The sequence below is a fragment of the Sinocyclocheilus grahami genome, unplaced genomic scaffold (genome assembly GCF_001515645.1).
Source record: "Sinocyclocheilus grahami isolate Dianchi unplaced genomic scaffold, SAMN03320097.WGS_v1.1 scaffold2370.1, whole genome shotgun sequence".
Lineage (NCBI taxonomy): Eukaryota > Metazoa > Chordata > Actinopteri > Cypriniformes > Cyprinidae > Sinocyclocheilus > Sinocyclocheilus grahami.
The window spans coordinates 2,191-14,690 of NW_015507549.1; the positions used below are offsets into that span (position 1 = coordinate 2,191).

Below are 12,500 nucleotides of genomic sequence, written 5' to 3' on the forward strand. Positions count from 1 at the left end.
ACATCGGCGCTTTAGAGACACAAGCGTGTCTTTGTTTCCATGAAGACAGATGGAGAATTCTGCTGTACTTCCGGTTCTGGGAATCGCACACTAAAATACTGTAGGAAACCATGTCGTAAACCAGAAATCAATGTAGCAAACTGCAGTCAAGCAACCAGATAAACCACAGATCACTGAGTCTCATTCACTACGTGGATGATGAAATATGTTTAATTGTAGACTAAATTTCAGTACAAAAATTAATCTGTTTGGTTTTTAGGCATTTGCTAGTGTGTTGCTATGTGGTTGCTAGGCAGTTGCTAGGGTGTTGCTATGTGGTTGCTGGGCAGTTGCTATGTGGTTGCCGTTGTGTAGTTGCTAGGGTGTTGCTATGTGGTTGCCAGTGTGTTGCTGTGTGGTTGCTAGGCAGTTGCTAGGGTGTTGCTATGTGGTTGCCAGTGTGTTGCTGTGTTGTTGCTATGTGGTTGCCAGTGTGTTGCTGTGTAGTTGCCAGGCAGTTGCTAGGGTTTTGCTATGTGGTTGCCAGTGTGCTGCTGTGTGGTTGCTAGGCAGTTGCTAGGGTTTTGCTATGTGGTTGCCAGTGTGTTGCTGTGTAGTTGCTAGGCAGTTGTTGTTTTAAATATTTGGTACAAAGTTGAATGAATATGTATGCAGCGTTTGTAAATGAGACTCATTGTCTGTATCAAGCCGCAGCTGATGTGACGGGATTCTCAACCTTTGTTAACACTGCTGAATGTGCTGATGTCTAGTGTTTGAGCTCCAGCACGGCTGTCTGTGTAAATATGAAACACTGAGTTGTAAAATATGTTTTTATTTGTTTGGCTCTTTGCTTGTTTAATTAATAAAGTGCCTAGTGTTTCAAGCTTCTGACAAGAAACACACACACACACTTCAGTGTGAATCTAAAGCTGGTTTGTTCTGCTGAGTCAGAAATTAATTTACTGGATTGAGTTCTGAATGACACATTGATTTACTGATGTGTTTACCTTTAATCAATCACGAACACACACACACACACACATTTATCTGTCTACAGAATCAGTTCATCTGAAACCTTATTCAGCAAAACCCAACAGAGCTACTGCAGAATCCAAACACACCAGCAGCTGCCTAGCAACACCCTAGCAACCACCCCAGAACACATTAGGAACCAGGGCTTAAAAACGAAAAATAAAATTTCAATCGGTTCACTCCGAGCAGAATCAGTATTTTAACGTTTCTGTTCATGCATTCCTTCTGTATTATTACTGTTCCGAAACTGGTTTGAGTAGACAAAGTACCGGTTAATAACGTTATTTATTTTTTACTTTTTTTTTTCAATAATAATAATAAGTACAATGTTTTCTTTACTCCAAAAAAAAAATCCTTAGTCTGGTATCATGCATTGTCATAGCCAATAAAGCATCATCGTTTATAACAAGATTTTTTTTTGTATTAAACGAAAGGAAAAATTGTCAACGCTTTAAAGAAACTAAAGATTTTTTTCAAGATATTTAAAAATGTTTGATGCATGGTTAAAAAAAATCCGCTGCTTAAATAAAATTGTGTTTTGAGAGGAAAAAAGATAAGTCGCGTAGGCTATGCGTCGCATTCAGAAATAAAGTAGGCTAAAATACCGGTAAATAAAGCAAAATGTTTACAAACATTATAAACACAGCTAGGCTATTTTAGTTCCCTTCTCTCCACAACAAATCCTCTAAAGTTAACAGTATTAGGCTATATAAACGTCAAGCCAAAGCGAAATAATTTAAAGCGAAACTGAAGCCTACCTCTCTCACTCGGCACGAATCCAAATGTTTCCATATTCGTGATGTATCTGGATGCTAAACTATTATTTATTATGTAAACTATAGGCTTTGTACTTCACTCGCATTATCGACGTAAATCATCATCCTTCACATAACGCTGAATGGCACAGAGTGTAGTACTATTTAAATTGAGCGGTGTAACTTTTTATATGTTTCTTTATCTGGATTTTATTTTGATAATTACCAGGCTGCGATTTCAAGTTATCAAAAAATGTTGTGTGTGATGACTTGACAGCTGAGCGCGAGCGTTTCATTCGTTGTATGCGTCAGCATTACATTTGCATAGGCCGTACTGTTTGAATTCGTGATTGGTTGATAGCAAAATTAAAATACTAAAGTACTTTTCGTTCCTTGAAGTGGTTCAGAGCCCTGATAGGAACTGTCTGTTAACACCATAGCAACCATCCAGAACACCATAGCAACACTAGCAGCTACATATCAACGCCTTAGCAACCATCCAAAGCGCCCTAGCAACTATTGCTAGGGACAGTATCTGTGCCTGTCTTGGGTTTCTAACGTGCTGATTGAAGGGTTTGTGTCGTTCAGTTCTGGTCACGCGGGAGGCGTCGCTGATCGAGTGTTAGCTCAGCTGCTGACAGAGATGGATGGAATCGAACAGCTAAAAGACGTCACGGTTCTTGCTGCAACCAACCGACCTGATATGATTGACAAGGTACGGCTGATCCACGCACACACACACACACCACAGACACACACACTCACTCACTCACACACACACACACACACGTTTCCTCCTGCTGGGTTTGAGAGCTTCAACTTCCTGCGGTCAGAGGCTCACAGCAGCTGTCACTCATCCTGATTGACAGCTCCTCCTTCAGTCTCAGACCCCCTGCAGGATCCAGCCGTCCTACAGATCTGTTGGAGTAAACCACATGTGTGTTACACACACACACGCACACACATACACACACACACACACGCATACACACATACACATTTATACACACACACACACACACACACACACACATACACACACACACACACACGGCATCATTTGAATCTCACACAACCAAATGGAGAAAGAGTCAGTGTCAAACACACTCCTGAACTCTCCTCAGCTGCTGTGAGTGTGTGTGTGTGTGTGTGTGTGTCTCTGTCTCTTAAGTTTGGGTAAACCTTCTTTTGAGGACATTTGAGGAGCCTCAGCTGAAAAAAAAAAAAGATTCATAAAGTATTTTCTTTTTCTTTTGTGTATAGTCATAACTTTTATTTTATAATCATTTTAAACTATTCTATAGGCAGAGGCTCACAGCAGCTGTCACTCATCCTGATTGACAGCTCCTCCCTCAGTCTCAGACCCCCTGCAGGATCCAGCCATCCTACAGATCTGTTGGAGTAAACCACATGTGTGTTACACACACACACACACACACACACACACACACACACACACACACACACACACACACGGCATCATTTGAATCTCACACAACCAAATGGAGAAAGAGTCAGTGTCAAACACACTCCTGAACTCTCCTCAGCTGCTGTGAGTGTGTGTGAGTGTGTGTGTGTGTGTGTGTCTCTGTCTCTTAAGTTTGGGTAAACCTTCTTTTGAGGACATTTGAGGAGCCTCAGCTGAAAAAAAAAAAAAAGATTCATAAAGTATTTTCTTTTTCTTTTGTGTATAGTCATAACTTTTATTTTATAATCATTTTAAACTATTCTATAATTATTATTAAATAATTAAAAATGATTAATAATATTATTAAATGATTAAAAATGAATAATAATAAATTTAGATAAATCATAATAATTAATTATTATTTTATAATAATTTTTACTTATAATAAATGTTGATAATAATAAAATTTGAGGAGCCTCCGTTGGAAAAAAAATCATGAATATTTTAAAATATATATATTTTTTTCTTTTAGTGTTTGTGTCATTATAATTAACGTTACATACAAATTATGGAAATCTTTGCTCCTTTATATAGGGAAGTAAGTGTGGTTTTGATCTTAATCTTTAAATAATGCAGTTTCGTGAAGGTGTATGTATTATATGTCTGTATGTAATGAGAAAGAGTTAGATTTTTCTGACGTTGTTGTTGTGTTTAGTCATTTTTTTTATTTAGTCATTTATCAGACGCTTTTATCCAAAGCGACTTACAATTGAGGACAACAGAAGCAATCCAGTGTAGTATTAAAACAACTAAAAACAGATCCAAAACTAAAAGCTAAAACTTTATAAATAAAGAGATTAAATAAAAATGACAAATGCATACAACAGAAATTCAAAACTTAACATTTAAATGAAAAACTAAAAAAAAAGCTAAAAACAATTCAAAATATTAAAGAACAAAAGGTATGAGTATAATAATGATTCTAGCATAACACTAAGCCAAACACCAAAAAAACAACTACATGTGTGTATGTACAGCCACACACACACACACACACACACACACACACACACACAAACACACGTGCTAAAAAACAACAACTTACTTACTCATAGTAAGAAACGGTTATAAAAACTGAAACAGAAGCGAAACAAGTAACTGAGAAATAAAAAGCGATACTTGTCCTTTGCCGGTGTCCTGCCCGGTGGAGTCGCACGGTACACTGTAAAAAATGACCGTGAATTTAACAGTAAGATACTGTAAAAATGCTACAGTAAAATCCTGTTAAATGGTTAATGCTAAATTCTCCTACTATATACGGTGAAAAACTGTATTGGACATTACATGTAATATTATGGTAGTATACCGTTTTTGAAAGTGAAAAAGACCGTATAATTTACAGTGAATAACCGTAAATTGACATTCCCAGAATTCCCTGCGTTACATTTGAAATTTGATGTTTTTGTGTTGAAATAACTATGTTTCTTCTTAGTTTTTCTTATCAGTTTTGTACATTAGGGTTGTGTGTTACACCTAATGTTGTTAATGTTTATTGCATTATTTCAGTTTCATGTGTGTTACCGTGATGGTGTTTAGTGTTTGTGTGAATGACACTGTGCACCTTCTATATATGTTATTATTTAAAAGCTGCTTGTGATGGGCTTTGGTTCATCGTGTGACTTTCTCATCGCCTCCTGCATTTGGTGGTTATCAGTGTATCACAAAGCTACAAAACAGATTTCAGTACTTCAATAGGTTGGTATATTAACATTATATCAGTTAATGAAATTACGGTATTTAACTGTAAATTTAAGTTAAAACCGTAAGACCTAAAACGTTGCTACCGTATTTTTTACGGCAAAATTCCGGCAACCACAGCTGGCATTTTTTACCGTAAATTTTACGGAATTGTTTTTCGCTTTACGCTCTTCGGTCTTCACACGAGGAGGCCGTCACGCGACCGCAGCCGCGGTAAACTAAGCTTTTTTTATGCCCGTCTAACAAAATACTAAATTAATTCAGCTGGACACACTTTCCTTATTTTCTCCATAACAAATGGCCAAGCAAGCGCAGACACTGACAAGATACGCCAATGTTGTTGTGTTTGTTAGGGCTGTGCAATATATCGAAATTATCGAAATACCGCAAGTGTACATATCGCAATATGCATATCGCTACGGCTTGCAATATTTGGGGCCATGAACAAAAGACAAAGAGAAAATCACTCGCTGCTCTTACCTAAATAACTTTTATAGCTTAAATAAGAATCAGTGCATATTGAATTCATAGAGTAAATACTAAGCAGTGTTGTATTTTTCCTTTGTATTATTCAGTTCCTAAACTTGTTAAAATGACATTGTAATACTCAAGTAAAACACTACCGTTCACTTTCAGAAGTTGTTGTAGGGGTGCTTTCTTATTAGAATCAGAATCAGAATGAGCTTTATTCACCACTTAAGTGTGTGCAACTTTTTTTTTAGGAATTTGTGGTTTTACAGGAGCTCTTGATACATACATACATACAAATAACCATATATATATATGACACAAGATAGTTATAGAAATTCACAGAACTGACTCAGCAACAGCTGAGTAAAACTGTTTCATCTGAGCATGTGGCACTTTAAGCATTATCGTATCGCATATCAAATATCACATTATTTAATGAGTTATCGCATATCACATTTTTCTTCAATATCACACAGCCCTAGTGTTTGTGTATGTTTGTGTAAGAGAGAGAGAGACGGAGAGAGAGACGGAGAGGGAGAGAGAGAGAGAGAGAGAGAGAGAGCGAGAGAGATGGAGAGAGATGGAAAGGTGATCTGGTTTTTCTCCTGGTTTTTTCTCTTTTCAGATGGCAGCTATCACTGCAAAAACTGATGTTCTTGTCTTGTTTTCCAGTGCAAATATCTAAACATTCATAAATCAAGATAATTTAATGGAGAAGCAAAATGACTGAAGATATTAAGTCTTGTTTTCTTGAAATTAATCAAAATTAAGTGAGCTTTTGCTTTAAACAAGAACAAAGTATCTGCCAATAGAATCAGAAAAAATAGTAATTTTCCATTGGCAGATATTCTTACATATTTTAAGGATAAACTCAGTTAATTTAGATTTTTCACTTCAAATTTGATTGTAAAATATAATGTAAATTTTTTTTTTAAATAATTCAAATTATTAAAAGACAATTGTAAAATAAAAAATAATAAAAATATTTTCCGCTTTGTTCACATTTATGTTTCTGCTGAAGGTTCGACTGTATTACTAACATTAAAACATTTGCTATTATCTTCAAATTTATTGTAAAAAAAAAAAATATATATATAGATATATATATATATAAAAATGAATAAAAAAGAACTTTGTAAAATCAAATCAAAAACAATAAAGTATTTTTAAAATTACAAATAGTACAAATTAATAAAAAAAACAAAACAATGTAAAATAAAATTAAAATAATAAAAAAAATTGTACCTCTTTTTCTTTTGAACGTCCGGCGGTATTATTAACATTCAAACATTCACATTAGTCTTCAGTGAGTGATTGATAGATGCACTTTAAAAAATTATTTTTCATACTTGTCAATAAAACAAAGATAATCGAAATACGTTTTACAAGAAAATACTCTTTCAGTCTTTCTACTTTAAAATTTCACATTTTATTCAACGTGTTAGTTGCCGTTTTTTTGCAATTATTTGTGAAATTTACTAGAAATTATCGAAATGGAGTTGGTATAATAAAGTTATTTTTCTGACTCCTTTGGCAGGCATTTGTTCTTGTTTTAAACAAAGACTCACTTAATTTTGATACATCTTTCAGAAATGTTTCATTGTGTGAAACCCCTCGATCTGTCTGACTGTAAAGCGTAGTAAAGTCGCTCTGAGCTGTCCGCTGCCTGATCCGTCGCTCGACTCGTGTGAAGTGCTGAGGTTTGAGGAAACCGTTCAGAAAAACAAGCAGCGCAGAATGTGAGACCTACAGCGCTCCGGCTCGGATCGGCCCAGGATCCTCCCGACGGGATCCAGAACCTCGGGAAAACCGGCCAAAACAGGAAGCGCTCAAAGCTGGCAACAGGAATGTGAATATTTGTGTGTTTGTTCTGGCCAGTGCTGCATGTTTCAGATGTTTTACAGTGTTTTTCTTTGAAGAAAGAGGAAAAACACAGTGGATTGCAGCAGGAAGGAAGTGTTCGAGTTATTGGAAGGCTTATCAAGGCCTTTAAATGGCTCTGTGTGTGTGTGTGTGTGTGTGAGTGTGAGAGTGTGTGTGTGAGAGAGAGAGTGAGTGAGTGTGTGTGAGTGAGTGTGTCCTGGGGGACGCGGCTCAGTGCGGTGAACAGGTAACTGGATCCGTGGAAGGAGGATGGGAGGAACAGAGCTCTGCGGAGCACAGAGGAACAATCCCGTATATCTGGCACAAAGATCCCGACAGCCAGGGCCTAAAACTAACACTCGCCAAGCGCCAAATGCGAGAAAAAAAATCAGCGTTGGCGAGTATATGTAACAGTGTCAGTCGCCAGTTGGCGGGTACAGCTTTTTAAGGTCAGAGCAGTGTGATGGCCAGCTTGTCCCTAGACACATTTATAATAACTTTTACCTGAGAAGATTTTGCTGCTTCATTTCAGAAGATTAACTTTTCCCTTCTTTATTCTTCATAACCCGAGAATGGGGTGACACATGCATGGGGTTACACCGCCTAAACGGTGCAGTGAAGTATAGTTTGAAAGGCTGCACGTTCAGCTGTACACATACGCTGAGCCGCTTCAGACAGTTCACCAGTAGTGCTTCAATGGACAAAAACACACACAACTATGTCAAAATGCGCGGTTTTGGCGAGTTACCTTGTAAACGGAGTCTTAAATGAGTTATAAATGACTGTAAAGAGTTGGGAGAAAATCGGATGTGTCAGATATGCATCATATGCATCAGGTTTTAAAGAGACAGCGCTGATTTTAAAGTGAAACCTGCTGAAGTCCGTCACTGATGTAAATTAAAGAACAAAAGAAAAAGAGAAATCCTTTGACTGTTCTAGTTGCTGATTAACTTTTATAGCTTGAATAAAGATTAATATGTATAGTTTATGCATATATAATATAGTTTGTGAAGATTGTTTTAAAATCACTTAAATTAAAAGTTGTTATATATTTCAGAGCCTATTAAATGTTAAAAATAATGGCTTTCAATTATACTGTAATGTTGAATGGCAATAATTTATAGGGAAAATTGAGGGAAAATGCACCAGCAGGACAAATTAAAAACATTGTAAATATGTTTAGTTATTGTAGTAGTAATAACTGCCTGTTTTTGCAAAACTTAAATGAGTTATAAATGACTGTAAAGAGTTGGGAGAAAATCGGATGTGTCAGATATGCATCATATGCATCAGGTTTTAAAGAGACAGCGCTGATTTTAAAGTGAAACCTGCTGAAGTCCGTCACTGATGTAAATTAAAGAACAAAAGAAAAAGAGAAATCCTTTGACTGTTCTAGTTGCTGATTAACTTTTATAGCTTGAATAAAGATTAATATGTATAGTTTATGCATATATAATATAGTTTGTGAAGATTGTTTTAAAATCACTTAAATTAAAAGTTATATATTTCAGAGCCTATTAAATGTTAAAAATAATGGCTTTCAATTATACTGTAATGTTGAATGGCAATAATTTATAGGGAAAATTGAGGGAAAATGCACCAGCAGGACAAATGAAAAACATTGTAAATATGTTTAGTTATTGTAGTAGTAATAACTGCCTGTTTTTGCAAAAAGAGTTTCATGGCCGGTGGCCATTGGCAGGTGTGGCAGAAAGTTAGTTTTAGGCCCTGCTGACAGCTATCAAACTTCAAGCAGCCTATCGGTGTCCTGACCGAACCGACCCGCTGACAAACACCACACAACCTCCTCTGAAACCTGATTGGAGGATATCGGGGAGTAAATCACGTTCATAAATACAGTACATCACAGCAAACCTGTCAAGACCATGTGTAGGTCACATTTCACTGGAAATAAGCAAGAAATTATGTTTTCTATAATGAAAATCAAGGCTATTTTTGGGACAAAAAAAGACACATTTTCATTATTGTAATGTGAAAACGTTTTCCGGTTGAGTGAACGCTGGCGCGTTTGGCTGCCGCTGCTCTCCGAAGTTTTGTTTGATTGTTTAAATTATTGTTCAACCACATGTTAAGTTAATTTTCTACATGTGCTTGATTTCTTGCTGTTGTGACATTTATTGCTTATATATGTTTGGCAATGCTCTCGGCTTACCTTGCTTCTACGAAGATAGCTTCTACGTCAATTGTGAACGCCACTGGTTCTTCATCTGCTATCACATGCTGAGCTTTTGGCGACCTTGCTGCATCGTCGTGACGGCATAATGTGGATGGTCAGGATGTTACTTTGGATTATCCTGCTTGCTACCATTGTAACAGCCATTCCACGGCTGTCTTACTCGGCTGCGGAACTTCACCAGCTTCGATTCCATTCTGAGGCTCCGTACTATACCTCCTTAGCCATCCTGACATTCTCCGCCGACCAAAGTATATTCACTGTGGATCTCGCAGGATCTTCTCCTGTAATAACATCAACTCCATCAGCTCTTTTTGGTCAACTGGTCCTCGCAAACCCCATAACATCGGGAGAGCCGTGGACCATAGTGTGCTAGCTCCTCTGCCAGCTGACCCTGATGTCTCATCTAATGGAATCAAATTTGGACTTTTTAATGTCCAATCTCTTTCAAATAAAGCTCCTCTAATCTCTGACATTATCTCAGATTCAAAACTTGACTTTCTGTGTCTTACTGAGACCTGGCAACAACCTGATGACTATTTTCACCTCAATCATGCAATACCTTCTGGGTTTGTTTACATCCGGACTTTATTCTCTACTATCAACAAACTATTGAAGCCTGCAGAAACAGCAAATCACCTTATCTCCACCACTCAGTGTAACACATTTTTAAAATTTGTTAGTACCAAAATTAACAATATTCATCAACTGCAGAATTCTTGAGTTTCTGTATCTAACTGTTTTCCTTGGACTACCACACTGGATCCATCATTCTCCACCTTGTCGACTTTTCAGCCTCCATTATTCGAAGAAATCATGAGATTTATTTCTAAGTCCAAGAATGCTTGATCCCATCCCTACTGTTCTGGTTAAAACCTGTCTCCCCTCTATTGCACCTTTTATAATGTCTATAATCAACTCTTCCATACTTACTGCCACTGTTCCTACATCTCTCAAAACTGCTTCTGTTACCCCAGTTCTTAAGAAACCTGGGTTGGATCCTAATGACCCAAATAATTACCGTCCCATTTCCAACCTCCCATTCATTACTAAACTCTTAGAACGGACTATAGCAACTGAACTTCAAGTTCACCTTCATAACAATAACCTCTGTGAACCTTTTCAGTCAAGGTTTCGCCAGAATCATAGCACTGAAGCAGCTCTGGTAAAAAATGACAAATTATCTTTTACTTGCAGCTGACAATGGCCTTTTATCCATTCTGATCCTTCTTGACCTTTGACACTATCTCCCACTCAATCCTGTTGGACGGTTTGGCTGGCATTGGGATCATTAATAATGCTCTATCCTGGTTCAGGTCGTATCTACATAATAGAAAATATTTCATTCAGGGAAAAAATGTTGCATCAAAAATTGCCACAGTTACTCATGGTGTTCCTCAGGGTTCAGTGCTGGGACCATTGCTTTTTATCATCTACATTTCACCTCTGGGCAATATTCTCCGTCATTTTGGAATCAATTTTCCCTGCTACGCCGATGATACACACATCTATCTTTCTACAAAACCAAATATTTTTCTTCCTCCCTCTGCTCTCACTTCCTGTCTACAAGCTATCAGCAACTGGATGTCATTCAACCTTCTCAAACTCATTGGAAATAAAAGTGAGGTTCTTCTCGTTGGCTCTAGGGTCACACTCTCCAAAGCTCATCCTGTCACCATATCAGTTGATGGTTCTAACACATTTTTAAAATTTGTTAGTACCAAAATTAACAATATTCATCAACTGCAGAATTCTTCAGTTTCTGTATCTAACTGTTTACCTTGGACTACCACACTGGATCCATCATTCTCCACCTTGTCGACTTTTCAGCCTCCATTATTCGAAGAAATCATGAGATTTATTTCTAAGTCCAAGAATGCTTGATCCCATCCCTACTGTTCTGGTTAAAACCTGTCTCCCCTCTATTGCACCTTTTATAATGTCTATAATCAACTCTTCCATACTTACTGCCACTGTTCCTACATCTCTCAAAACTGCTTCTGTTACCCCAGTTCTTAAGAAACCTGGGTTGGATCCTAATGACCCAAATAATTACCGTCCCATTTCCAACCTCCCATTCATTACTAAACTCTTAGAACGGACTATAGCAACTGAACTTCAAGTTCACCTTCATAACAATAACCTCTGTGAACCTTTTCAGTCAAGGTTTCGCCAGAATCATAGCACTGAAGCAGCTCTGGTAAAAAATGACAAATTATCTTTTACTTGCAGCTGACAATGGCCTTTTATCCATTCTGATCCTTCTTGACCTTTGACACTATCTCCCACTCAATCCTGTTGGACGGTTTGGCTGGCATTGGGATCATTAATAATGCTCTATCCTGGTTCAGGTCGTATCTACATAATAGAAAATATTTCATTCAGGGAAAAAATGTTGCATCAAAAATTGCCACAGTTACTCATGGTGTTCCTCAGGGTTCAGTGCTGGGACCATTGCTTTTTATCATCTACATTTCACCTCTGGGCAATATTCTCCGTCATTTTGGAATCAATTTTCCCTGCTACGCCGATGATACACACATCTATCTTTCTACAAAACCAAATATTTTTCTTCCTCCCTCTGCTCTCACTTCCTGTCTACAAGCTATCAGCAACTGGATGTCATTCAACCTTCTCAAACTCATTGGAAATAAAAGTGAGGTTCTTCTCGTTGGCTCTAGGGTCACACTCTCCAAAGCTCATCCTGTCACCATATCAGTTGATGGTTCTCCAATACATGTCTCCTCTCAAGTTAAAAGTCTCTGTGTTATTTTGGATAATGCACTTTCCTTTGGACCTCACATTAATAATATCACTCGTATTGCATATTTCCACCTCCGCAACATCTCCAGACTACGTCCATCCTTCTCCCAGCACAATACACAGGTTCTTGTCCATGCTCTGGTCACTTCCCGTATAGACTATTGCAATGCCCTCCTCATTGGCATCTCAAAGAAATTTCTGCATCGTCTCCAATCAATCCAGATTTCTGCGGCTAGGACCATTACCCGAACCAGATCAACGGACCACATTACACCTC

At 37.5% G+C, this 12,500-nt stretch overlaps 1 protein-coding gene across 1 annotated transcript in view; it reads left to right on the forward strand.

Annotated features, from left to right (window-relative positions):
• The first annotated feature begins 2,358 nt into the window (after nt 1-2,358).
• Nucleotides 2,359-12,500, forward strand: part of LOC107574883 (spermatogenesis-associated protein 5-like) — a 34,296-nt gene continuing 24,154 nt past the window's right edge. Inside the window, exon 1 of the mRNA XM_016261302.1 lies at nt 2,359-2,481. Coding sequence (XP_016116788.1) covers nt 2,410-2,481 — 72 coding nt within the window. The 5' untranslated portion in view covers nt 2,359-2,409. The remainder of the gene's footprint in view (nt 2,482-12,500) is intronic.